Raw genomic sequence first — 27295 nt, 5'->3', positions numbered from 1 at the left:
AAGCATGTTTCCCCCCAGCTTTGGCTCGCTTTCTTTTCAAAGTTTGGTGGGGGGGCTGAAGCTCAAGCTCGAGCGGGGTGAAATCCTCCCAAAACTGAAAAGGAAACCACGCGCCCGGTGCCCGGCATCTCTGCATTTCCTGTGCCGCTGGAAGGGAACGCTTGAGACTTTGGTGATGGCTGACTTGTATGGGAGAGGACGCAGCCAGCAGGGAATACTAATGCTACGTCTACATACACTTACTACATACACATACAACAGCATACACTTTTCTTCTTTTTGGACACGGTGGCTGCACTTTCAGAACGTAAGATAGCCACGCGGCGGTGCTTGGCCTAGACACGAATGGAAACCGCACCCGTTTTGGACGATCGGTCCACAGCTGTTTGGCAGATGGCGCTAGCTGCCGGCCACCAGGCAGTGTTCTTTATGTGGTGAGCGAGACCATGTCTGGGGAGGCATCATGGACTTGCGTGAGGCACGGGTCTGAGTTCGGCAGCACTTGCACCTGAACCCAAGCTCGGACTCATGCCATTCTGAAACTTGAAATGAAGTGAAGCGAATCATTGTTAAGCGCATCGGACATGGACTCTCATTTGAAAAACATGACATATATATTATATATATATATATATATATGTATATATATGTGTGATTATATATATATATATATGTGTGTGTGTTGATTATATATATATATATAATATATATAATATATATATATATATATATATATATGGTGTGTGTGTGTGTGTGTGTGTGTGTGTGTGTGTGTGTGTGTGTGTGTGTTGTGTGTGTGTGTGCGTGTGTGTGTACAGGTCGCCATCGTGACTTTCCTTCCCCCAAAGCGCGCACATGCTCCCGGCGTCGTCGCGTGGAAGCCAAGACCGTTGCGGCGCTGTCGCGCGCCTTAACTAAAAACTATGAGAGTATGTTACAGGATCGAGAACGACTATTGACAGTACACTGCAAAATAACAATTGGAATTCACGATTAATAACAATAACAACCCTATCTGCAATCGACACGAATTAAGTGCATAATTACAAAAAAAGAAATTACACACACGAAAATTTTTACATACGTTCAAGATATGACGTCCGTCAAGTTGGCACCACATTCACATTCAGATTCCGGTCCATATTCGGGATTCAGCGGACTCCTCAAATTGGCCTGAAACTTGGCACATAGATGCAGTTTAATCTCCTGAGCATAATGAGCACAAAATCTCGGACCGGTACGCCCTATTACCGGAGATATATAAATATCAAAGATCACAATAAAAAAGGCGGACTCCTTCAATTCTTTCTAAACTTAGCGTGCTGGTAGATACTGACCTCCTGATAACGATAAACACAAAATTTGGGGCCGGTACGCTGTATCAAAAAAGTTATAGCTGTTCTAATATCAAGGTCGTGATGCAGCACGCATGACATTTTATCATGCTTAACTCAGTTTCATATCCGAAATTCAGCGGACTCCTCAAATTGGCCTAAAAAATTGAATACAGATGCACAGTGCGCAGATGCTCAGTGCCCGACGTGATTCGACGATTGACATCCTCAGTGTGACACCATGGCTGACCGCGAAACGCGCTGATGTTTATGCTCTGAAGCATATGTTAAAGAGTGCTTCATATTTCTTTGGAGTTTTGAACTGAAATGGCCATCTTAAAAATCAGTCTGTGTAGTCAACAGCCCCGCCCATCTTAGGGATTAAACCCCTCTTGTTTCTGAACTGCATGCCCGCAAATATAAGGAGCCTTTTTTGGGGAGAGTATTTTAAGATCACCTTGGCATTCGTGACGCCATGATAAAGCCCTTCGAACCCTGCCACTCCATAAGCCGTGCGATGATTCAGGACAATAGGGATGCAATGGTAGAGTCGTTCATATCAGGCGTTCGTCAGCACGATTTTCAGATATAACGGCTGTCGATTGGCTCTCAATGTTGTGCAAGGTGCGATGATGTATGATCATATACCAACAATGACGTATCTAAGAGTATATTTAAGTTGCTAAGTGCGTTTGCGAGGAAATTGTTCACGTAGACAAGACAGTGGTAGTAGGCTTATTCCGCGGAGAAAAACGAGGAGAATAGAGATATAGAAACATTGATGTATCGGCAACGTGCCTGTACCGAAACGAACAGCGAAGTGAATTCCTTTCGGGTATGTGCCTGTCAAGTACTGCACGACGCTTGAAATCTGCGTTTGCTGGCAGTCACCCCTCGGTCCGCACTTCATAGTCACGCAGCCGGTCGCATGTTTCGTAGCCGGCCGGGGCATCGTGGCCCGCGAGACGGACACTTGCCGCTGAGTGCTACGGTGGGGAGGTCGTGCGAGCCTACTTGCTCATGATTGTCAGATGATCATTTGAAATACAGCATCACCCGACCGATGCGTTTGTCGTGAGTGGATGTGAAGGGAACTGAAATGAAGGAGAACGTGCGTTGAAAAGATCAAAATAGCCCTCGTCGCCCGGTACACGAATGCTTAGTGTAAACTGTGGGTCTGTTTTGCGGGTCAGGTAGAACCGTGATGACGACGCGCTGCATGACATGCAGAGTGAGAGCTGTGTGCACCAGAAATGAGGCTTCTATCGCATTGAGAGGCAATGGGGTCCGTCGAGAGACGTGGTTTGATCAGATGCGCTTGCCACGAACGCCTCAGACGAGCCACTTTAATAAAGGAAGGTGTAGTTTGATCGTCAGAGTGGGCGACAGAAACGAGAAACTGTGGGTCTGTTTTGCGGATCAGGTAGAGCCGTGATGACGACGGGCTGCATGACATGCAGAGTGAGAGATGTGTACACCAGAAGTGAGGCTTCTATCGCATGGAGAGGCAGAAGGGCCCGTCGAGAGACGTGATTTGATCAGGTGCGCTTGGCACGGACGCCTCAGACGAGCCACTTAAATAAAGGAAAGTGTAGTTAGATCGGCAGAGTGGGCGACAGAAACAAGATGTTTCAAAACCAAACAATTGTATGCTGTTGGCGTGCCTTCATGGCAAGCGAAACATCCGTCCTTGTCTCGCACCTTCAGCTCAATTAGGAGTCAGACAGACGTTATCTCTTTGAGATGTTACGTTTAAGACAGAGTTACCAGGGGAGAAGGGAAGAGGTTGCCAAGGATCACAGTGCGTGACAGTGGGGAAGGCAGGGCTGAAAACGGACGTAAATGCGTAACGTAAGTTGTGGACGGCCCGGGAATAGCTAAAAACCATCTGACCCGATGAACACACCGTGGCTGACCTGTATGAGTGAGCAAGAGTGTCGTGCTGGACGCTGGTGCCATCGTCTGTGGGGCAGCTGTCAGACCGACTGGGGACGGGGCGCAAGACGGCGTGCCGGTGGCCATAAACCAATCAAAGCGAACCGGCTGGGCGGCGTATTGGCGACAATTAACCCTGCCACCGGCTAAGGTCGACAGTGAGGAGTGGGCTAACTCGCGGTGTAGCGCACGGGCTGGGGAGCTGTCGGGAATTCATAGGTTTGACGGATGGAGGGCGTAAGTGCGGTAGCTCGTGGTTATTTACATAGCAACGCATGGCAACGCCCACGACGCGTTTGCGGATGGGGTATGGTGTATGCGGAGGGTTTCCTCTAGCCCCCTAGATCTGCCATTTATGAGTCACGCTATTGCCGTAGGGCAGTTTACTACTATTGTTAGAAAAATGCATTAGTCAGACTTGTTTGCTTTCCCTCAATGATAGTTCGTCAGGGGTTGCAGGTCAAGGCATACCTGGCCGAGGCGCAGTAGGTACAATGATGTATCAGCCATCAGTGCCTGCCTAGTGATTCGATCGCAAATGCACACTTATATGCGTTGTAACTTGACTTCTTTGCCCTTTGTAACGAAATTATATCAGTGAAAGTATTCCTGTAATGCGGGCTTATTTGTTTTATAGGTCTGATCGATTATTTTGAATTACCGGACTGCACAAGCACGGGTCGGTAGAGATTAACCAAACAAACTCGCAGTTGTGTGGCCTGTAATCATGGTTGTTATGCTGCATGAAAATTATATTATTGATATGGTTGCACTTATTTTCTATGTCGCTTCTTCACTGACCTGTACCTTTACTGCATGCCTGACAGATTATGAACAATATGGGGGAAGGTGGAGTTTTGGAACCCCTATGTTGAACAGTGTGTCATGGCGACATTATCTAAAATTTATAAAATGCATATGATGCATGTGATAGATGTCATCATCTTGTATTCAAGTGCACGATGATCTTAGCTGGCATGAGGCGTTAAGTTACCAGTGCCTGTTGAACTTCATGTCCGTGGGATGGTCGATTGCATGTGGTTACGCTCGCGAAACGCTTGAAATAACGTAACGTCTTTCTGAGTGAAGGGCAAGTATCTGCATTTCTCTGCCTGTGATATTCTCGTTAAGGTAAGTCGTGATGGTATAGGCAGCTGCTGTGAGAGATACACCTGAAGTATTTGTACATTTGTAGATTGAAGTACATTTGACTGTCCCGATTCGTCAATATCACTTCTGCTGCGCGTCAAATGTGTTTGTTGGGAAACAGCTGATTTTACTAGCCACCATGTTGAAGAGTTACTTGGAGCGTTCTCCATGAAGTGGATGACGTAGCTGTGGAACGTCCTAGGTTGCTACCTGAAGTGGCGGAGCACCTGGCAGCATTTCCCCATCAAGAACCTGGTCCCCTAGTCAACCTTGGGTTATCGGGCTGTTTATTATCTACCCGTGCTAAACTTCGCCACTTTTGGTACGGCTCGGTAATAAACACGGTTCCCCTCTTAGTATGCATCCGTACTAAACATTGTCAAGGATGCGTTGGTATGAAACTGCCTAGGATTCGAGAAGGCTGGGTTTGTGTTTGTCTTTCAATAACACAGTATTTGAAATGAAACGTGGCATTTGTGTATAACTTTTCAACTAGCCATTATTTGATCAAGCAAGTGGCACCAGTCAACTCAGCATTTCATTCCCTTTTTGGAGGCGTGTGACTTGATTGCGTGAGGTCATCGCTTGACCTGACATGACCTGCGCTCCCATCCAGGTGCTTAGCTTTTTCCATCTTAAATCTTTGACTGAATTTATGTGCACATTCAAACAAAGTAGACCGATGTCCTATGTATATAGGCGTAGGAACGTTTCAGAAAGTCGGGCAAGCTCAGGGCGTACTTCAGGAACTTTATCTGGAAAGCAAGCCCGATGACCGGGGAGGGGGGGGGGAGGGAGAGGGGGTGTAGAGATGGAAGTTGTTATTGCTCTTTATTCAAATGTAATGACTGCTATTTCAGATGTGCATCTAGATCCGTTTTTCACTGGCGCAAACCCTTGCTTATTCGACTCATGTATGTCATTCGGCAAATACGGCTATCCTGCTTCCCAACATTTCCATTTCAGCGTTGCCTTTCCCGATGAGGAGACATTCCACGAGCAGTTAGGCATTTTGGGTCATTGAGGAGGCGTCTGCCTCCACAAGGTAGATGCCAAAGTAAGGCCTGGACATATGCTGGTAAGAATTTTGAAAGTGAATCGATGGCTCATAGTACGATAGATTTTTGCATCTTCATTTCGCTGGCTGCTCTTCAAGAGATAAGACTCGTCGCGGCATTTTGGGCGGAAAAAATCGGAAGCTCAGAACTGGCAAAAACCATGTGACACAAGCCATAAAGCTGGAGATTCTTCTTTGAAAGCCAAGTCACAGAATGAGGGCCCTTTTGTCATATATTCCTTATCTGAGGCCTGCTCCCGTCCGCCGTCGGCAGCCACTGCCCAGGCCCGGCTGTCTTCCGAAAGACTGACCACGAATTGATCGCATGGCTGCTTTGTCGCATATTTCTGGATCAGCATTACTACTAGTTGGTGTGCAAAACATATGTTGGACACCTGCAACATTATCTTTTCCGAATTATCTCCCCTTACACCACATCGCCGCGGAACAAAGCTTCCGGGAAGCTGCCTTCCTTAGGCATAAGTTGGCCCAGCGGAAATTTGACCGCCCATCATTCAACGTAGACAGCTTCATCTGTTTTGGTGTGCAGGCAGGGGCGTAGTCAGAACCTTGCCAAGGGGAGCACAGGGCTGACAAAAGCCCTCCTTATGGTGCCCCCCCCCCCCGCCGCCAAAGAAAGAAATCCCCTTATATAGCTTATATGTTAACAAGGAACACGCCTTTCTTCGTTATATTGTTGCATTTTCCTTGTACCCAGAATAAAAACCAGGAGCTTCTGTGAGATCAGCTCTATTTTTAAGCCAATAAATTGCCGAAATCGGACGTTGCACGACCGCATGGATTAAATCAGCAGTGCCTTTAATTTACAATCGCTTAGTGGACTCCTAAACCGATGGAATTCAGAAGCTTTACCATAGTTTTGTATCTGGGTCCTACAGACATGAGGACAACGCGAAGGTAGATAGTAGATCAATATGCTTGATCAAAATTTGAAGATCAAAATTTGAATTAGATCGAGTGGTCAACGTTCTGTATTAATGTGACTAAGCCATGTTTCTCTGAAAGTGTACAACATTCCGTCAGAATTGATTAGTGGCACAATCTTTCTAACGCGGTTTTTTGACATGCGCGCTCGCGAATCTTGGCAACAAAAAACCTTGACATCAGGTGTTGCAGTCTCCTTAGCCCGCTCAGCGTTAGCCCGATGGCTAACTTTAAGTTTTGGCCCACCGGTGAACGAAGATGCTGATGCTTCTGAAATAATTGCCTTTTAACACTCAATTCCATTAGTGCTACAAATTGCGTTACGTGGTTTTAAGCATGCGCACTTGAAAATCTTAGTAAAAAAAACCTCGACGCCAGGCGTTGCAGGGTCCGTAGGAGGCGCAGCGTCAGCCCAGCAGATGATGCTGAGCTGTGCCCAACGGGTGGACGAAAATAATGACGCTTCTGAAAGAAGTATCTTTAAACCCTTCAGGACATCAAATGTTGCATTTCGAAGGCGGTCTGGGCGCATATTTCACGTGTGCGATTTTTTTACTGATGATAAGAACAGATTGGCCCTTAAAGCACCGCGAAGGGGTGCTGGAATTTGGTGATGGAACTGGAAAAGTAAAGATAGAATTTCCGTTTTCTGTATTTCTGTAACTACCAATCTGTCCAGAAGACAGATTTACACGGCACCCGCTGTCTGGTGGCACTTGCAGTGGCGGACGCCGTTCGGTTTTACGGAAGCTGCAGCCCAGGCCATTGCTGTCCTTGCCCTCGAGGTTGCGGGTGGGCACGTTCAAGCCGTTTGACATAATTCGTTTACTAATCCATTCTGAAACAATGAACATTCTCAGGCAAACATGGGATGGCTTGTTGTTGTTGTTGTTGTTTTTTCTCATTTCAACCCACTCTATTCGACAATAATGAAAGGGGGGGCCCCTCTACTTAACAATAATGAAACCCCTTATTTCCTTCCGGGCAAGGGGACCCTTAAGTACAACACCCGTGGCACATAACCGTTGCGGGTCAAGGGCTGAAGGGCCACTCCGTCCCATCGCGAAGTGCCTTGGCTGTCATTCCGGCGGCACGGGGCGGGATCTCCTAGTCGACCCGGAGGCCATTAGAAAAATATGTCGTATCATGTTGTTCCCCTCCCCTGGCACGGAAGGCTTCCTGACCTGCGCAGCTGGACCTGGATCAGCACAGGAACCCGCATTGACACAACAACATCCCTGATCGCCGCAGGTGGTCCAATCACTGTCACATAGACTCCAGTTCCATGTTTTTCTGCGTTCTTCAGATATATTGAGGACTCCCTGAAAGTAAATTGTAGACGAAATGTGGTCCCAAATTTGTATCCACGTGGCTAATTCATGTTCGTCTTAAAATGGTCAACATTCAGACAGAATTGATTACTGATAAGGACCACGTCATATGGTTTTGAACATGCGCGCCCGCAAGTCATAGCAAGAACAGTCTCGGCACCCGGCGTTGCAGCCTCCACGGGCTGCGCGGCGTCGGCCCTACGGCCGCGGCACTTAGCGATGGCCATTGAGCAAACGAAAAAGAAATGACGCATGGTGACGAAGATGGCTGGTGAACTAGGCAAATCGGCATGTATGTTTAATGCAGCTCAACAGTAAGCTAAACACAACCTTAATCTGAAAAGTGGCGGGGGGGGGGGGCGGGGGTGTCAGTTAACATGCTGGCCCTCCACCTTGAAAAGTGGGGGTCCATGGCCCTCCTGGCCCCCCCTGTCCCCACAACCATGTGATATCGTTTTCAGCATATTGGGTTGCCCTGCTTAAAAATCATCGGGCGTGAGTAAGTGAATATATGCATATATATATATATATATATATATATATATATATATATATATATGTATGTGTGTGTGTGTGTGTGTGTGATCTTTTGGGGAATATCCTTCCGTCTGTGTGGCTTAGGCCTGTTTTGATGCTGTTTTCTATAATATGCGCAATCATCCCGATTGAATGGTGTTTTATTTTGTTTCGAGGGTTTTTCCTGGCATCTGTGTAATATTTCCAATAAAATGGTGTATGTTCTGCAACATGGTTACGTGTCACACTTAGTGACCTTTCATTTAATTTTTTGACCTTATTTTTACTCTTTTTTTGTTCCTGTGTCTATGTGATTTTATTCTCATACATTGCATTCATATCATTTGATCACAATTTTCATATATCCTTTAATGTCCTCGCTTATAACCTCCGGAGGGTCAGACCGCACAATACCCTACAAAAAAGCTTTTGTGTATGTTGTCACTCTGGGCTTTTTTGTACGAGCTTTGTGAAAATCCAAGGGGTCGTTAAATTCTGCTAAATATGAATATCGATGTGCCGCTTATTTCACGCACGTGTATTTGATACTTGATAGTGTACCTATTGTACCCAAAATGTGCGACCGTGGTTTGATGACATCGATCTCGGAACTGGAACTTGCAGCTCTAGCGCGGTTGTGACGAAAGGTTAGCAAGTGACATAATATGCTTTGAATAACCGAGTGCAGAATCGGTAGCTTTTTTATACTTTGTTACCTGTACGGCCGGCATATGTTTGTTCGTGCATGAGTATCCTAGCAACCGCCAACAGCGGTGTTAGAAATAGTGCTGAGCAAAGTGGCCCAGCTATCGATGTTCTGGAAAAAATGTTTTGTCCTACCAAATATCTGAGTTGATGAGGAATAGATTTATAATATCATTTTATACATACATTAATATTTACTGTAGCTCAACAGCTAGCTTTCAAGAACAACGAGAGACAAGGTTTGGAGCAGGAAAGCTGAGGCCACTAAAGCCTACATTGTCGATCATATATTGGATGAAAGCGATGGAAATGCAGCAAAACTTCCCCAAATATTTTGCTTTTGCTTCTTTCCTTTGTCTCTATGCATTCTTTTTTGTAAGCAGTTTAGACGTCAACAGAGCCGTCCAGTGGTCATAAGGTCGCCACGTGATCCAGGGCCTTAAGATCGCATTTCGTTGAGGGCCTCGACTTTTCGGGCCGCGGACGAATCGCAGCTGAGCCAACGATCTTATGCCTGGCCCCCTTCTCTTTCTCACACTTCCACCTCACTCTGCCATAAAGACGTGAATCCCTACAAAATAGCTCGTCATGCTGATGAAAATTCCGCGGAATGCAGTCCCCCTCGAAGGATTTTGGACGATGCAATATATTTGATCTCATATCCAATTTCTGACTCGCTTTCGGCACTCAGTCCTCAGATACCAAATTAAAACACAAAGGCATAGGAACCTAAATGTACTCTTATAAATGTACCTAAGGCACCCACATAAGCAGAGAATGAGCATGTAATGCAACAGTTGAGGGAATGCACATTTAGACCCAGACCTAGACTCGATTGCATTCATTTCGTACATTCAAACCTCATGTTCGCCGTACCCCAGGTCGGTCAATCCTGTGCTCAATGCTTTCCTCAACAAATTCGGCAAAACTAGAGCTCTGATGGGGATCTATGACCACTAAACATTATTAGTACTTACACACGCTCCTAAATATCCGTTCTGAAAGTAACGGGACCTAAACCACGTTAATTATACAGGTGCCTAGATTGCTAGTTTATTCCATGTCGTAACTTGTATAAAGAACGGCGTAAAACCGGAATCCCGAATGATCCCACGAGAATACCCAATGCACGGGATCCGAATTGGAGCAGACAAGTCTCGCGGTACGTCAACTGTCACCTCCCATCATTTCTTGGAACCCCGTCGGCTGTACTCTTTTAATGACATGGCCTTTAAATGAGATGGTGCACTGTACCGGACGCCATTGACTTCTTATGGCAATGGTACAGTGGTCCTCGTACAATAATCCCGGCTAAACACTCGAAGACCTACAAATCGTGGACGGTGATATGAACGAGATCATCAGCCTCAGTATGCCATGCAAGTGTATTCAGATCGACAGAACACACCTTAGCAGACAGGAAACGACGACAGTTTAGGCACATTCCGCCTAAACTAGACATAATACATTCCGTCCAAAGGGCTTCTCACAAACACAGTAAAACAACATTCACAAGCCGTCCAAGTGATTTATGCAGCCAAAAAGGAGACTGCACCAAGCACAGCGTACAGTTTCCCGTCCGCAGGGAAACACATCGTCGTAATAAAACCATCAAATACACCATCACATACCATCGTCACACATCATCGTCTCAAGCCACCCCCGCTTACATACCCACAACGAAGACGAAGACCACTCAAGGTTAAATCGGACTCCTTCCCAGCCCTACGCACAACAGCAGCCTGAGCCGGCCGGCACCCGGTACGGGCATGCAGGGAGCGGCTGGGCACCCCAAGATAAACATTGTAGGTTCCTGTGTGTACCACCTCTATTCTTCAACACACGCACACACCACATATCTCGCACACCTACCCAAGCACATTTAGATTTCAATGCGTGCCATCACCTCAAACTCTGTATTTGAAACGACTAGAAAGGTCTCAGATAGTAAAGCCTCACTAAGCCTAAGCTTGTAGCTATAGGCATTTACTGAAAGGGCGGGATATTTCCAGGACAAGGCATCTGATGAACATGCAATGATCATAACACTGAAATGAGAGAAAACAGCCTGAATGGGAACATTTCTATGGTGCGTCGTCTGTTTAACTACCCAACTTGCCCTTCCATGACCTCAACTTGACATGACATGTTCTGCGACCCAGCGCTCGATTTTGCTCGACGCAGTCCCGCAGACTGTGCGGCGCTGCGGCACGACGCTGTCCCAGATACCGCTGGCTACGGGTGATTATTCCTTCCGGTCTTCGGAGGACGACCAGCGAGCACACGCTACCGTCCACGAAGTGGACAGGCTTTCCGCCTCTCCGGCCAGGGGACAGGGATGTGGCGGCAACGCTTCTCCGCTAACCTAGTTGACCCTGCGCATAGAGCTGGCTCTGACAGGGGGGGGGGGGGGGGGCGACGGAGGACGTGGCGGTGCACCAGTCGGTCATGAATGCCGACAGCACCATGTGCCATGTCGGGTCATGCTTAGGGTGATCGTCCAGACCTTGTAGAATGGACTTCTGCATCTTGCTTAGGAGATCTGACATGGTGCTGTGCGCACCGGCCGTTGGGTTAACCACAGGTGGTGGGGAGTGGGAGGGGGGGGGGGGGGGGGGGAGGGGGACGCCGCGGACCACGGCGGGCGCCGACAGGTCAAACGATCTGACGTGACGGGGATCCACAAAGTCATCGCCATCGATGTCGTCATCGACTCGGTCCGTTGGGTTCTCCGTGAAGGGCTGAAGGGCTGGCGTCTCGGCGGCCTTCCTGGACGGTCCTGCCGTCGGCTCTATGGCGAAGCTGGCCTCCGCCCTCAGGGTGGCAAACCATCCAGATGGTGTATCACGTCGTCCTGCCAAGAAAGAACAGTCCAATGATCCTTTGAAAATCGGCTGACGTCATTGGAAGAACGTAATATGCGTCCTCCCAAAATTATGTGCAACCTTCAGAGATGACTGACTTCATCATGGCTGACTCGGTGTCTGACCAACTATTTCAGCATGATCCTGTATGAAAGCTTTGTCATTTTTTAAATTCCAATGCCCTGAAAACATTTAAGTCTCCCATGGTTTCTCAACATGATTTGACTTATCACAAATACCCACTGCAAGTATTCTTCACAAAATGTAGTGCAGCTTATGTGAGGCACACGGACGGCGGAACAACGACCAGAGTGCTGATGTCCTGTAGCAAACCACCTTGAAACCTCACATCTTGCACAGAACTTCAAAACCTCTCATCCTAGTTGTCAGACTTTGGGCAACCCTTTCCAAGCACAGGGTATCCAATGCTAGGATGCAGTAGCAAGATGTACTACTATACTAATGCTCCTGGGACATGTATTTCTAACCCCATGCTTGGTTGTGGTCATCAATATCTTTTGGCTTAGCCATCTGTATCTCCTGCAGCTATAACCTTTAGTACCAGGCATCAGGCATTAGAATGTGGGAGCTGGAATGATTGTTTATTTTTGGTGTCTATTGTCAGGGTCTGAACAGATTTGGAAAATTTCCTCTTTTACTGCCTACAGGTCAATGGTTACATCTAAGTTGTAAATAGGCATGTGATACCACCAGTATTCCTTTGAAAGCATGCTAAAAGCATGCTGGAGCCATGAGCATGTTAAACTTGAGTTTTTGTGAACCAAAGCCAGAACACTATTTCATAGCAGTCAGTGATAATTGATTATTCAGGCACACAGATCCAAATTATGAAATATAGATGCCATTACTGCTTGTGCTCATTTAAAATGATCAGCAAAAATTCAATGCACTATGCTTCTTGAAAAATATAGATGTTGGAAAATAGTCCTGCTATGTTCTATCTTATTGCACATGTATTCAGCTAGTTATTTCTGAGAGGAAATCATTTAAATGTGACAGATGATAACATCAATATAAACCCAGATTGCACAGAACACACATCACATTTGACATGTCTGGGATAAGGCTGAATTATGTACAGCAAAGCAGTGACATCATGGGAACAATTTAAGCACATACCCTCTAAATCCAAGAGCTCATAGTTTAGCACACAGGTACCACTAACTCCAATGGTAAGAGAGCTAATGTTTCAAGGAATCATGATATCACCAAGATAGCTTCAGGTAGACAAATGCTGAAAAATATCTTTAAACACTAATAATTTGAAAATTCAGTGTGATTTGGCCTGGTTAGAATTTCACATTTCAATGTGAAGACCCAAGCATGGATCTCTTGTAGGTGTCCAGTGACACAGATTATCATTTTCTGACTGGATGCAGACATTTTGTGTTATGATGGCTTCAAATAGTAAACCTATGCACCACTTCTTATCACCATACACTTTGTACTTTGTCAATTTGCACACTTCTTTGCTAAATTCACTAGTAGATTATTAAAATAGTCAACTTTTCGTCAAAACAGCAGTATGTCAAGAGAAGAAAAAGGAATGCCACTGTATATTACATTATAATGTACCATATAGTTTAAGGAAAATTGCTGGGTAAGCACTTAGAATTCCGGGCGGTTACAAACATGGCCAATACAAATGTTATGACACACAATAACTGTTTAAAACCAGACCCCATCTACCTGATTACGACCAAAACTTACCTCTGTGAGCATGATCAGACTGCAAGGCCTGTCCCACGCAGGGATGATCAGTCAATAGCAGCATAACTAACTCCAAAGAAACTAAATATTCTCGAGGATGTGTTGTCGATCCAAAGAACCCCGATCCTGATCGTTGCAACACCATTTTCAGTGACGTCACAATGCCAGCTGGTGCCTCCCGACACTTCCCCAGCACAACGGTACACGAAACCCTGCAACCAGCGCAGCCCTTCCCTCCGTCGGCCGTACAGGTACCAAAGTAGAAAAGTCGGATGGGTATGGGTCGTGCTCGATTAGTTTTAGACGGTAGGGTTCCCTGTAGTATGGAATTTTCCTTATGTGCACGTCTGCGCTCAAAGAAAAAAGGTTGACGCGCTGTAAAACATCCAATGTGCTAATGGTGGACTAGGGTGCAAAATGTTTACTGCATTGGCCCGCTTACCGCTCAAATCCACTACTGTGCACCTGCCTGTTGAACGTTGATTCTGCTGGTTTTGGGCCATTTTATGTGATGTGTCAGTTGTATGTTAGCAATGTATTACTTTGTGTTAAAGGGATGTTGCATGCATAGTGTGTGCAAGCCCATATGCCTTTTGTGATAGCACTTAACCACTCAGTGGTTGTTTGTTTGATATCTTATTAGTTACTAGTTCCTTTGTTGATTTGATGGCCTTCATGTTGAGTTTGGTCCCCTTTTCTACTTTTCATATCAGTATAAAATAAACAAAATATCAGCAGTCACCAATGTACAGGATGTTTTGCAAGCAGTGATGCGCAATCTCATAGACATTAGTTTGTTTTTTATGGCACTGCATCATGCAGTGTCCGCAGTTTTATCAAAGTTTTGTCAGATTTTACACTCCTAATGGAATAGTCATGAGCACAACTCATTTGTTGTATTTGAGTACCTTGTAATGATGTACTTCAATTGAAACTCAGTTCTGCTTAATTTGCAGCATAACATGTGCATTGCTCTGTTTTCAGATACCATGGCTCAGCCCAGATTTGCTAAGCATGCTCTTAACTTTAATGTTTTAGCAGAATGCTCCAAGAGCAAAGCCAGGATTAGCCGACTGGAGCTTCCTCACCACACTGTGGATACACCTGTCTTCATGCCTGTTGGAACACAGGTCTGTATGTGCTACTGGCATCACCAATGTCTTTGCCTTCTGAGTTTTGTTTTACAAACATGTTCATGAGTGCAGAGAAAGACCTGTATTTGGGACCAGGTATTTGGCCAGTCTTGGTGAGTAAGCCCACTGGGATTACCCGTGCTGGTGAGAAGCTAACTAAGAAAACTATATATGATACACTGGATAGTGCCCATTTTGTGTTCATGTACAGATATACATTTATATTTGTAGCCATTGTAAGTGAAATATAATCCAAAATATACCAGAAAATAAAGTTATCTTTGCTGTGGGAAGTCATTAGAATGAAGGATTAGGCCACTAAACATTGGCAGTTGCTGCTCATTTCACAGTGCTTCATGCATCCTTATCTGATCTCATAGCAGTCATGAGCATTTTCTCACTTTTCAGGATTCTACACTACAGAGATATTGAGGGCCTTAGGATTGACCAAAAGCTGAGAGTAACAAGGGTCAAATTTGTAGTCATGTGGCCAACTTGTTTTACCGGAGGATATTAATCTTTCCTTCAGAGTCCATTAGTAAAAAATATGCATGAATCATATTGTGAGCATGTGCGCTCGCTATGCCTACAACCAACCGACATCCGACACTCAAATCTCCATAGACATTGGGGGCCGGTCTCACAGCTCGTACCAGGCTGCAGTCAGGTGAAAGTGTCTACATATTGGAAAGTGGGCTTTCAAGCACTGTGAAATCAATTTGTACATGTGGATGGCAAGCTGGACTGTAGATTCCACCCAAACAATTTTCAGATGGCATCTTTGTTGTTGGTATAGCTGGAACTGCTAATTTGTTCAGGGAGTCAACCTCAGAAGTACACAAGTGAAATATATAGCCCATAGCCCAAACATATATATATAGTCTAACCTATAATTCGTACCATATTAGTTTTGAAAGGTTTTCAGAAGCATTTTTTGCTCAACAAACAGTAGTTTTCCCGCGTCCGCCGCCTCCCGCTGAGTAGTTGCGGCGGCCAATGCTCCTCCATTCAACAAAAACTTTTATCTCCCTGCTCCTTAAAAGGAAGTCCCTCACCAGTTCCCGACAGGAAGAGGGGGGGGGGGGGGAGGTCATTGGTAGGATGCCAGGGAGCACATTACCTTTCTCAGTGAGGGACTGACGGGCCCGTCCGTCCCTGTCCGCCATACCTGCTTGCTGTCATGGTAGCGTCATGATGACTGGGGCCCCTAGCCGATCCGGATGCCCTCAGAGGGATACATCATACACCAGCTCCCTCCCTGGTGCAGGGGACTCTTTTGGCAGGGCATTTAGCTTCCTGTCAACGAAGTTCCCTTGCTGACGCAAAAAGTTTCATCGCCTGTGTGAAGGTTCCTATCATTGCTACAGGAACCCCAGCTCGATTTATTGGGACTCTTGGCTGAAACGGGGCAGAGGGCACACTGCTCGGTATTAGGGCCCCTGACTGAGGCTGCGCCCCGCCATTGCCTCATTGAGAACCCATCCAATGTAATTTCTCATATTCCCTTTTATTGTCAAAGGGCCCGACTAACACAGCCCATGCAACATTCAGGGGCTCCGTCCCTGTCCCCGTTCAGAAAACGTGCTTCTTATCGACTCGGGGCCCTTAGTCGATATCGCATCCCCTGTTACGCCCAGGCCCCTCACGACACAGGGCATCTGCCAGTGTTCCATGGGGCCGACCAATACAAGACGCCTTTGGTGACAATGGCGGGCCGTGGTCTTGTCCATGCGTGGGAATTGGGACCCCCAAGGGCCGAGACGGACACGGAGTCGATTGTTTGGTATTGGTGATCTCTGACCGAGGTAAAGGCTTCTCTCATCGTCCAAGGAGCTGTCGGATGGGTGCACGAGGCCCTCTAACTGACGTAAGAGCATCTGACACTGTGAGACAGAATGTATTTTCGCTACCTACAGCAGGCCTTCTGAGTCCTCCATTCGGGCCCCTTATCATCTACCCGGAGGAACCATTGGAGCCCTTTGGTACCTAAAGGGAGGAGGGGGGGGGGGGGGGGCACATGTTTCCCCTGCCATGTTCATTGTATGGGAGTTTCTGCTTGGAATCCCACACAATCTTTTCTTTGTACAAAGACCTGCAATGACAGGTGTTGTTAATGCACTTGCACTTCTTAATTGCTGCTGCTGACTGCAAACAGCATGATGATTCTGCATGGGATTTTGCCCTTTAGTCAGCAATGTGTATCTGATTTATTGTCTATGAGTACTGCAATTTCGGTTATTTGCTCTGTTTGTGGATGTTATTCCAGTTATTCTTGTTGACTATTGATGCCTTACTTATGCTGCAATCATGGTCTAAAGCCTAAATGGGCATGTAATAACCATTGCAATCAGTGTGCCTTAAAACATCAATAAACATTAACAAAACAACAAACTCTTAAACCCCAAAGCCACAAAAAGCCAAAGGTACTTACTTTATTGGATGCATAATGACCTGTGACATTGTATTTCACCCACCCATCATTTCACTGCTTGCAAATTTAAGCCAAATAATGGACATAATGTTGTCACATATGGCCATGATGCACAGTGCATAGCACAATGCCATTGTAATGTATGGTAACCTCAATGCAGAAACGTGCCTGAATTCCGAGGTTATGGCCGTTATGTGCTCATGTATGACCCATGTGTGTTTGTTGACATTGCGCTGTAGCAAGACCTCTGTTTTCCACAGGGCACACTAAAAGGCCTGATTCCAGAGCAGCTGTCAGACCTGGATTGCCAAATTATGCTGGGCAACACGTACCACCTGGGCACCAGACCAGTGAGTGCTCGATTCTGTTTTGGGGCATCAGCTAGTGCTATAACATGCTTTCCAATGGTGGGGCAAGGCTGAGATTCGACCCCACAAAGGAAAGGAATAGACAAAATATGCTGCGGGAATGGCCTTGTGATACTCCTTGCAAAGCATGGTGTGTTACAAAAGCCTGGCATCAACATTACAGTAGAATGGTTCAATCAACTGCAAAGCTTTTTGGCATTTTGGTGTGGAAGGACTTGAGAATTTCAAGTTGTTGTGATATGGATGTGTCATGAAGCCACTGGGACATTGTTTATTGCATAAATGTTGGCGTTCTGTACGTTGCAAACCTTGCAGCGAAAAGTGTATGATCATATGCATTGTCGTGATCATTCCAACTGGTTTTTAGGGGCCAGAGATCTTGAAAAAGATGGGTGGTCTTCATGGCTTCATGGGTTGGCCTCGGGCCCTTCTGACCGACTCGGGCGGCTTCCAAATGGTGTCTCTTCTGGAGCTGGCGGAGATCACGGAGGAGGGTGTCAAGTTCCGGTCGCCGTATGACGGTAGGTGTAAGACAGCTGTTTGTCAGTGGACGAAGGCACAGAAAACGTTCAATGCAACATTTCGCCGGACTGAGGCAGTTGCTCGTTGTTCGCAGGCTGCCACTACCACCCAATGCAGTGTTGCGATTCTTCGCAAACAAAGGCGCATTGTGCGAAGGCCTCTTCAGTGCTCACCCCGCTTCTGTCCGGGCGCGTTTGATCACAACGCCCGTCTCGCCACTGCCTTGCGCGGCCCCCGCTCCCGTCGGCGGCAGACCCGGGGCAGCGCACGTGGAGAGCGTCGCGCTGTGTATCCTCACGACCTGCTGTGCGGTCTGCTGGCAGGCTCGGAGTGCATGCTGACGCCCGAGCACTCGATGGCGATCCAGAACGCCATCGGCGCCGACATCATGATGCAGCTGGATGACGTGGTGCACTCGGCCACCGTCGGCCCCCGGGTGGAGGAAGCCATGCACAGGTACCGGACGGGTCCCACCGAACCGCAGCCATGCCTCTGCGGGCAGGCCCGGATTGTAGAAGTCGTGGTGCGCGCGGCCTTGTCAGTGGGAAGGCGTATTAGCCGACGCCATGTTTTCATTGCTGTACGGGGATCTGACCGCAGCGATGACGTGTGTCCATGGCAATCAGGATGCGAACGTGCCGGCGGTTATGATAGTCGCTTGTCGTCATGTGTTTCATCTCCAACCGCTGGCTCCATACCGCGCGGACCAATAAACACCAACAGGAGCAGAGCATAGAGCCGTGCCGAGCCGCCGGCACTCCGTACCATCTCGTCTCGTGCCGGTGCGTCGTCGTCACTGGCGGCCACCGGTCGGCAGGACCACGCGCTGGCTGGACCGGTGCCTCGCGGCGCACGGCCGGCCGCGCCAGCAGAACCTGTTTCCGATCGTGCAGGGCGGCCTGGACCCGGCGCTGCGGCGCCAGAGTGTTGGCCAGCTGACGCAGCGCGACGTGGCTGGCTTCGCCATTGGCGGTCTCAGGTGAGCCGGTGTGTGCGCTGCCGACGTGGTGTTGGGTCAGTGTGGTGTGGGGACGTCAGGCTGGTCTGGTGTGGGGACGTCAGGTAGGTCTGGTGTGGTGACGTCAGGCAGGTCTGGTGTGGTGACGTCAGGTAGGTCTGGTGTGGTGACATCAGGCTGGTCTGGTGTGGTGACGTCAGGCAGGTCTGGTGTGGGGACGTCAGGCAGGTATGGTGTGGCGACATCAGGCAGGTCTGGTGTGTTGACGTCAGGCAGGTCTGGTGTGGGGACGTCAGGCAGGTCTGGTGTGGTGACATCAGGCAGGTCTGGTGTGGTGACGTCAGGCAGGTCTAGTGTGGTGACATCAGGCAGGTCTGGTGTGGTGACATCAGGCAGGTCTGGTGTGGTGACGTCAGGCAGGTCTGGTGTGGTGACATCAGGTAGGTCTGGTGTGGTGACGTCAGGCAGGTGTGGTGTGGTGACGTCAGGCAGGTCTGGTGTGGTGACATCAGGCAGGTCTGGTGTGGTGACATCAGGCAGGTCTGGTGTGGGGACGTCAGGCAGGTCTGGTGTGGTGACATCAGGCAGGTCTGGTGTGGGGGACGTCAGGCAGGTCTGGTGTGGTGACATCAGGCAGGTCTGGTGTGGTGACGTCAGGCAGGTCTGGTGTGGTGACATCAGGCAGGTCTGGTGTGGTGACATCAGGCAGGTCTGGTGTGGTGACGTCAGGCAGGTCTGGTGTGGTGACATCAGGCAGGTCTGGTGTGGTGACGTCAGGCAGGTGTGGTGTGGTGACGTCAGGCAGGTCTGGTGTGGTGACATCAGGCAGGTCTGGTGTGGTGACATCAGGCAGGTCTTGGTGTGGGGACGTCAGGCAGGGTCTGGTGTGGTGACATCAGCAGGTCTGGTGTGGTGACATCAGGCAGGTCTGGTGTGGTGACAGTCAGGCAGGTCTGGTGTGGTGACATCAGGCAGGTCTGGTGTGGTGACGTCAGGCAGGTCTGGTGTGTGAATCAGGCAGGTCGTGGTTGTGTGTGGGGACGTCAGGCAGGTCTGGTGTGGTGACGTGAGGTAGGTCTGGTGTGGTGACGTCAGGCAGGTCTGGTGTGGTGACGTCAGGTAGGTCTGGTGTGGTGACGTTAGGTAGGTCTGGTGTGGTGACGTCAGGCAGGTCTGGTGTGTGACGTCAGGTTGTATGGTGTGGTTGACGTCAGGTTGGTATGGTGTGGTGACGTCAGGTAGGTCTGGTGTGGTGACGTCAGGTTGGTATGGTGTGGTGACGTCAGGTTGGTATGGTTGTGGTGACGTCAGGCAGGTCTGGTGTGGTGACGTCAGTTGGTATGGTGTGGTGACGTCAGGTTGGTATGGTGTGGTGACGTCAGGCAGGTCTGGTGTGGTGACGTCAGGTTGGTATGGTGTGGTGACGTCAGGTAGGTCTGGTGTGGTGACGTCAGGTTGGTATGGTGTGGTGACATCAGGCAGGTCTGGTGTGGTGGCGTCAGGTTGGTCTAGTGTGGTAACGTCAGATTGGTCTGGTGTGGGCACATCAGGTTGATCTGGTGTGATGGCATTGGGTTGGTCTGGCATGCTGATGTCAGGTTGGTCTAGTGTGGTGACATCATATTGGTCTGGTGTGGTGACATCAGGCTGGTCTGGTGTGGTGACATCAGGCTGGTCTTGTGTGGTGACATCAGTCTGGTCTGGTGTGGTGATGTCAGGCTGGTCTTGTGTGGTGACATCAGGCTGGTCTAGTGTGGTGACATCAAGTCTGTCAGGTGTGTTCAGCACATGTCAGTCTGGTGCAGTGATCTGAAATTGGTCTGGCCTTGTGACCCAGGCCAGTCTGGGGCAACGACCCAGGTTGGTGGAGTGTGGGTACCTCAGGGTAGTCAGATGTGGTGACATGAGGTCAGTTGTGACCCTAGGCCAGTCTGCTGCAGTGATCTCATATTGGCTAAATATGGGGGACCTCAGGCTAGTTGAGGCTTGGTGAGCCAAGATCAGCCTGGTGTGATGACCTTCAGTCGTTCCGGCCGGATGGTCTCAGGCCAGTAGTGTGGTGGTTTCAGATCAGCCCAGTGTGGTTACCTTCAATTGATTTGGTGCAGCGACCCTGGTCCAGCCTCGTAAGGTGAGCTGAGGTCGGTTCACAGCAGGCGCCGCCGGCTGTGGGCTCCTATGCCGCAGCCATGGTGTGCTCGTCTGGTCTGGTGAGCGCCGCTGTCGGCGCCGGGTCCATGTTCACGTTCGGGGTGCTGGTGGGGCGACTGGTTTGGGAGGCAGTCAGCTGTATGGCGTCGGTACCCATGTTTGAGGGGCGAGGTTGGCTCGGAGGAGCGGAGTGTCTGGGGCGTGTCTGCTGTCGGCGCCGGGTCCATGTTCACGTTCGGCGTGCTGGTGGGGCGGCTGGTTTGGGAGGCGGTCAGCTGTATGGCCTCGGTACCCATGTTTGAGGGACGAGGTTGGCTCGGAGGAGCCCAGTGTCTGGGACGTGAGGTCAGCCCGAGTCACCCGTATCCGAGGGCTGGTCTTTGTGCCGCGATGCCCATGTCCGAGCCGTGGGGTTGAACTCGAGGTGCTCGTGTATGAGGCCCGATTTCGGTATGAGGCCCGAGAGGAGGCTCCAGAGGTGCTCTAATGTGGTGTGATGATGGCCAAGGGCGGGACTAGGGGGACTGGCTGGCTGTCATAGCGAGAGGTGCTTGTGACCCTTAGCCTACTGAACATCAAGTGTGGACCGCGAGGTGTTCGTCGTTCCCCTTTTGACTTAAGCGTCCTGCCTGGCTCCCGCCCCCCCCCCCCCCCCCCATTCGCGCTTCAATGGCATTCCCCTTTTGACTTTAGCGCCCTCCATTCGTGCCTTACCGTCGTTTCCCTTTGACTTAAGCGGGCCCCCACCGCTCACTGCCCTCAGCTTGTCACAGAGACTGTCGGGCCGTCCCTTCAGTGGAGTCGCCGCCAGGTATGACTCTGTCTCGGTAATGCTGAGCCGCCGTCCGGCTGGCTCCGGTCACCAGCGCCCTCCCTCCGGCCGGCTCCGGTCACCAGCGCCCTCCCTCCGGCTGGCTCCGGTCACCAGCGCCCTCCCTCCGGCTGGCTCCGGTCACCAGCGCCCTCCCTCCGGCCGGCTCTGGTCACCAGCGCCCTCCCTCCGGCTGGCTCCGGTCACCAGCGCCCTCCCTCCGGCCGGCTCCGGTCACCAGCGCCCTCCCTCCGGCCGGCTCTGGTCCCCCCCTCTCCGGCTGGCTCCGGTCACCAGCGCCCTCCCTCCGGCTGGCTCCGGTCACCAGCGCCCTCCCTCGGCCGGCTCTGGTCACCAGCCCCTCCCTCCGGCTGGCTCCGGTCACCAGCCCTCCCTCCGGCCGGCTTGGTCACCAGCCCCTCCCTCCGGCTGGCGGTCACCAGCGCCCTCCCCCGGCCGGCTCTGGTCACCAGCCCCTCCCTCCGGCTGGCTCCGGTCACCAGCGCCCTCCCTCCGGCCGGCTCTGGTCACCAGCCCCCTCCCTCCGGCTGGCTCCAGCTCACCAGGCGCCCTCCCTCCGGCCGGCTCTGAGTTCACCAGCCCCCTCCCTCCGGCTGGCTCCGTCACCAGCGCCCTCCCTCCGGCCGGCTCTGGTCACCAGCCCCCTCCCTCCGGCTGGCTCCGGTCACCAGCCCCCTCCCTCCGGCTGGGCCTCCGGTCACCAGCGCCCCTCCCTCCGGCCCCCCGGCTTCTGCGTCACCAGCCCCCTCCCTCCGGCTGGCTCCGGTCACCAGCCCCCTCCCTCCGGCTGGCTCCGGTCACCAGCCCCCTCCCTCCGGCTGGCTCGGTCACCAGCCCCTTCCCTCCGGCCGGCTCCGGTCACCAAGCGCCCTCCCCTCCGGCCGGCTCTGTCACCAGCCCCCTCCCTCCGGCTGGCTCCGGTCACCAGCGCCCTCCCTCCGGCCGGCTCTGGTCACCAGCCCCCCTCCCTCCGGCTGCCTCCGGTCACCAGCCCCTTCCCTCCGGCCGGCTCCGGTCCACCACGCCCTCCCTCCGGCCGGCTCTGGTCACCAGCCCCCTCCCTCCGGCTGGCTCCGGTCACCAGCCCCTTCCCTCCGGCTGGCTCCGGTCACCAGCCCCCTCCCTCCGGCTGGCTCCGGTCACCAGCGCCCTCCCTCCGGCCGGCTCTGGTCACCAGCCCCCTCCCTCCGGCTGGCTCCGGTCACCAGCCCCCTCCCTCCGGCTGGCTCCGGTCACCAGCCCCCTCCCTCGGGCTGGCTCCGGTCACCAGCCCCTTCCCTCCGGCCGGCTCCGGTCACCAGCGCCCTCCCTCCGGCCGGCTCTGGTCACCAGCCCCCTCCCTCCGGCTGGCTCCGGTCACCAGCGCCCTCCCTCCGGCCGGCTCTGGTCACCAGCCCCCTCCCTCCGGCTGGCTCCGGTCACCAGCCCCTTCCCTCCGGCCGGCTCCGGTCACCAGCGCCCTCCCTCCGGCCGGCTCTGGTCACCAGCCCCCTCCCTCCGGCTGGCTCCGGTCACCAGCCCCTTCCCTCCGGCCGGCTCCGGTCACCAGCCCCCTCTCTCGGGCCAGCTCCGGTCACCAGCCCCCTCTCTCGGGCCAGCTCCGGTCACCAGCCCCCTCTCTCGGGCCAGCTCCAGTCACCAGCCCCCTCTCTCGGGCCAGCTCCGGTCACCAGCCCCCTCTCATGGGCCAGCTCCAGTCACTAGCCCCCTCTCTCGGGCCAGCTCCGGTCACCAGCCCCCACTCATGGGCCAGCTCCGGTCACCAGCCCCTCTCGGGCCAGCTCCGGTCACCAGCCCCCTCTCTGGTCAGCTCCGGTCGCCAGCCCCCTCTTGGGCCTCACCAGCCCCCTCTCTCGGGCCAGCTCCGGTCACCAGCCCCCACTCATGGGCCAGCTCGGGTCACCAGCCCCCTCTCGGGCCAGCTCCGGTCACTGGCCCCCTCTCGGGCCAGCTCGGGTCACCAGCCCCCTCTCGGGCCAGCTCCGGTCACCAACCCCCTCTCTCGGGCCAGCTCCGGTCGCCAGCCCCCGCCCTCTAGCCGGCTCCGGTCACCAGCTGTCTCCCTCCGTCCGACAGTGGCGGCGAGTCCAAGGCGCAGTTCTGGCGGATGGTGACGCTGTCGACGGACGGCCTGCCGCGCGACAAGCCGCGCTACCTGATGGGCGTCGGCGTTGCCACCGACCTGGTGGTCTGCTGCGCGCTCGGCTGCGACATGTTCGACTGCGTGTACCCCACCCGGACAGCGGTCAGTGGGCGCTCGCGGCCGCGCCGTGGGGCGGGGCGGGGCTTGGAGTGAACCGTGTTTTCGTGTGCGGGCACGCAGAGATTGATGACTCCATGGCAGAGGCAGTGAAAGTGGAAGAATTTCTAGCTTGCTGTAAAATGGGGTGTGGTGAGACAGGTGGGTGAAGTGAGACACAAAACGTATACCTTTTTCGAAGCAAGGCTATTGGTTTGTTACTCGGTTCAAATGTGTTATCAACAATTCAAATGTGAATGTGTATTTAACGTTTTGTATGTAAATGAAAGAAACTGAATCTTGAAAAATGCAACAATGAAAGGCGCGTGGAACTTCTCTCTGTACGGCAGGATAGTATGTATGTAATTTGGTATGTACGAGCTGCCGCCAGAGACATCAGAAGTCCGGAGAGGCTTCTCCTGACCTTCTCCTCCTCCAGAAAAAGATCGTGAAAATAAGTGATCAACCCAGACCGCCATGGCGCTACCTAGACTGTTCCCTTCAACATTTTAGCTGTGCGGCATTACTAATGAAAGGAAGGGGTGTTTCGTTCCAAGATGCTCATGTGAAGAGACTGCCTGAAATCGTTCACATTGCAGCGATATGATATTTCAATAAATGCTGTTGTTTTCAATGCTGCTTGCGAAAGCCGCGTTTTGTTCCATTTTGCTTCGATTCCGCTGATGGTCCGCTAAAAGCTATTGCAGAGTTCTTGATGGAACAAGTTCCAAACGCTGCTGTGGCTTTTAGTTTTCACCGCGATATCTGCGTCCCTGCCCTAGACGTATTTGGAGTAATCCCAACACGGAATTGTGGTGTTTGAACCACCTTAAAGTCCACCTGGCAGGGTGACGCAATGCAGCACCTACGTTATATTGAAGCTCTCCGGACTTCTCAGAGACCAAGCTATTATGCGCATTTAGCGCCCACTTGACTTTTTGCGGAAACGTTGAATCAAACTGATGAGCCGTGCAGAAATGTTGGGGTTTTGAATGAAAACTGCACTTATTCTCATTTTATGGTAGTTCACTCCACGACAGACCACACAGCTTGGGAGAACTTCCGATGTGACCGAAGCCATCGTGGGATCTCGATTTAGAAGCGTTTTTCGAGGCACCAGGCCGATTACCTCGGACAGAGAGGGTGAGCCGGCACCCGTTTGTTGCATCGGAGCTCCTCACGTGATGATGCCAGGTGTGTGTGTCTGCGTCCTGGCTCTGGAGCCCGGGGTCGCCCACCAGTCCCTGGCCCGCCGACTGGCCCGGGGTCACCCACCAGTCCCTGGTCCGGCGCCCGGCTCAGGGTCACCCACCAGTCCCTGACCCGCCGACTGGCCCGGGGTCACCCACCAGTCCCTGGCCCGCCGACTGGCCCGGGGTCACCCACCAGCCCCTGGTCCGGCGCCCGGCTCAGGGTCACCCACCAGTCCCTGACCCGCCGACTGGCCCGGGGTCACCCACCAGTCCCTGGTCCGGCGCCCGGCTCAGGGTCACCCACCAGTCCCTGACCCGCCGGCTGGCCTTCTGCAGCGGTTCGGCTGCGCGCTATACAAGGGCGACCAGATCAACCTGAAGCAGCGGGTGTACGAACGTGACTTCCGCCCAGTGGATGAGCACTGTCCGTGCAGCACGTGCGCCCGCTTCACGCGGGCTTACCTGCACTCGGTGGTGACGGTGGAGACGGCTGCCTGTCACCTGCTCACCGTGCATAACGTCACCTACCAGGTACCGGGCCCCAGTGGATCTAATCTGGTACCGGGCCTCAGTGGATCTAATGTGGTACCGGGCCTCAGTGGATCTAATGTGGTACCGGGCCTCAGTGGATCTAATGTGGTACCGGGCCTCAGTGGATCTAATGTGGTACCGGGCCTCAGTGGATCTAATGTGGTACCGGGCCTCAGTGGATCTAATGCGATAACCTGATGCGACTTACCGCATGCTACAGGGTGTTTGCCACAGGGTGTTTCCATTACGAGCTGTTGCGTAAATAAACACTCATTTTGCTGTTTTTGTGACTGATGCTTCGCTATAGCTACTACTATGTCTAACATGACGCATTTGCGACCCATGAGGGCATGATTATGTGTGGCCAGTATATTCAGTTGTAATCTCGTGTAACAAGCCTTCATTGAGGCCAGGCGTGAGTGGTCAGGTGGAGTACGGAGCTGGTGTCAAGAGTGCGATGTGCAGAAAGCGCAGGACGGTGGCTTTTCCACTGGATGTCAGCATGACTTGTGCGAAGAGCGCTGGCGGATCTTAGCATTTCGATTCAGTTCAATATTGTAGATTGTCGAGAGGATTCGTTTGAAAATTTGCGCATGCATGCCGTCCCCATCAACGCAAATGATTTGTAGCAGCACAGAGATCGGCCACCTGGCAAAAAGGACACCATATGAATCAGGAGGCGCTCCATCGTGTGTGCATGTTGCATATTGTTGGTGGACCGATCCCTGTCCGTAGTTTTTTGTGATACACTTCTGGGGTGGGCGCCACTCACAAAGGGAAGCCAACTTTTACCTCCCGGCACGGTGGAGCATGCTTTACGAATCCATTTCTAGTCAGTTGTGTAACAGTGGCAACCGTTGCAGCTCCGGCTAATGAAAGCATTACGGGAAAGCATCAAAGAAGACAGGTTTCCTCAGTTCGTGCACGACTTCATGAAGGAGACGTACAAGGACGGGCTGTACCCGGAGTGGGCGGTCGAGGCCCTGGCATCTGTCAACATCCAATTATGACGTGATCATCGTGGCGTGGGCGGTCGAGGCCCTGGCATCTGTCAACATCCAATTATGACGTGATCATCGTGGCGTGGGCGGTCGAGGCCCTGGCATCTGTCAACATCCAATTATGACGTGATCATCGTGGCGTGGCACAAGCTGTGACTGTGATCTCGCTATTACATGGGACCAAAGACGTGACGCGTTTGCAAGAAATGAAAGTACGTCGTTCGCGCGCCATGTCGCGACATCTCGCGCCATGCACAACCATCGAACTACTTCATTGCGCCATATTTTTGTTCATTGGTGTTTTCGGGCGCGTCGACCGCAATGGTCATTTTGCGCCCATCACTGCGCCATCCACAGCCATCGACGTAC

General features: G+C 51.5%; 1 protein-coding gene across 4 annotated transcripts; it reads left to right on the top strand.

Moving 5' to 3' along the window:
* The first annotated feature begins 13398 nt into the window (after window positions 1-13398).
* LOC119103769 (queuine tRNA-ribosyltransferase catalytic subunit 1) lies at window positions 13399-27135 on the top strand. 4 transcript variants are annotated; one of them, XM_037227417.1, is made up of 10 exons: window positions 13399-13457; window positions 13719-13818; window positions 14552-14697; window positions 17392-17481; window positions 17867-18020; window positions 18345-18477; window positions 18839-19000; window positions 24039-24207; window positions 25731-25925; window positions 26789-27123. In XM_037227417.1, the coding sequence occupies exons 3-10, from the start codon at window positions 14557-14559 to the stop codon at window positions 26933-26935; spliced, it is 1191 nt and encodes a 396-aa protein (XP_037083312.1). In that variant the 5' UTR covers window positions 13399-13457; window positions 13719-13818; window positions 14552-14556; the 3' UTR covers window positions 26936-27123. The 4 variants fall into 4 exon arrangements, with proteins under 4 accessions (XP_037083312.1, XP_037083310.1, XP_037083309.1 ...); XM_037227415.1 differs by lacking the exon at window positions 13399-13457 and having other exon boundaries at window positions 13809-13873; window positions 26789-26905; window positions 26964-27135; XM_037227414.1 differs by lacking the exon at window positions 13399-13457 and having other exon boundaries at window positions 13809-13873.
* The last annotated feature ends 160 nt before the right edge of the window (window positions 27136-27295 follow it).

Source organism: Pollicipes pollicipes, unplaced genomic scaffold (assembly GCF_011947565.3).
Source record: "Pollicipes pollicipes isolate AB1234 unplaced genomic scaffold, Ppol_2.1 Scaffold_5724;HRSCAF=6776_pilon_pilon_pilon, whole genome shotgun sequence".
Lineage (NCBI taxonomy): Eukaryota > Metazoa > Arthropoda > Thecostraca > Pollicipedomorpha > Pollicipedidae > Pollicipes > Pollicipes pollicipes.
This window is presented reverse-complemented; position numbering and strand designations above follow the sequence as displayed.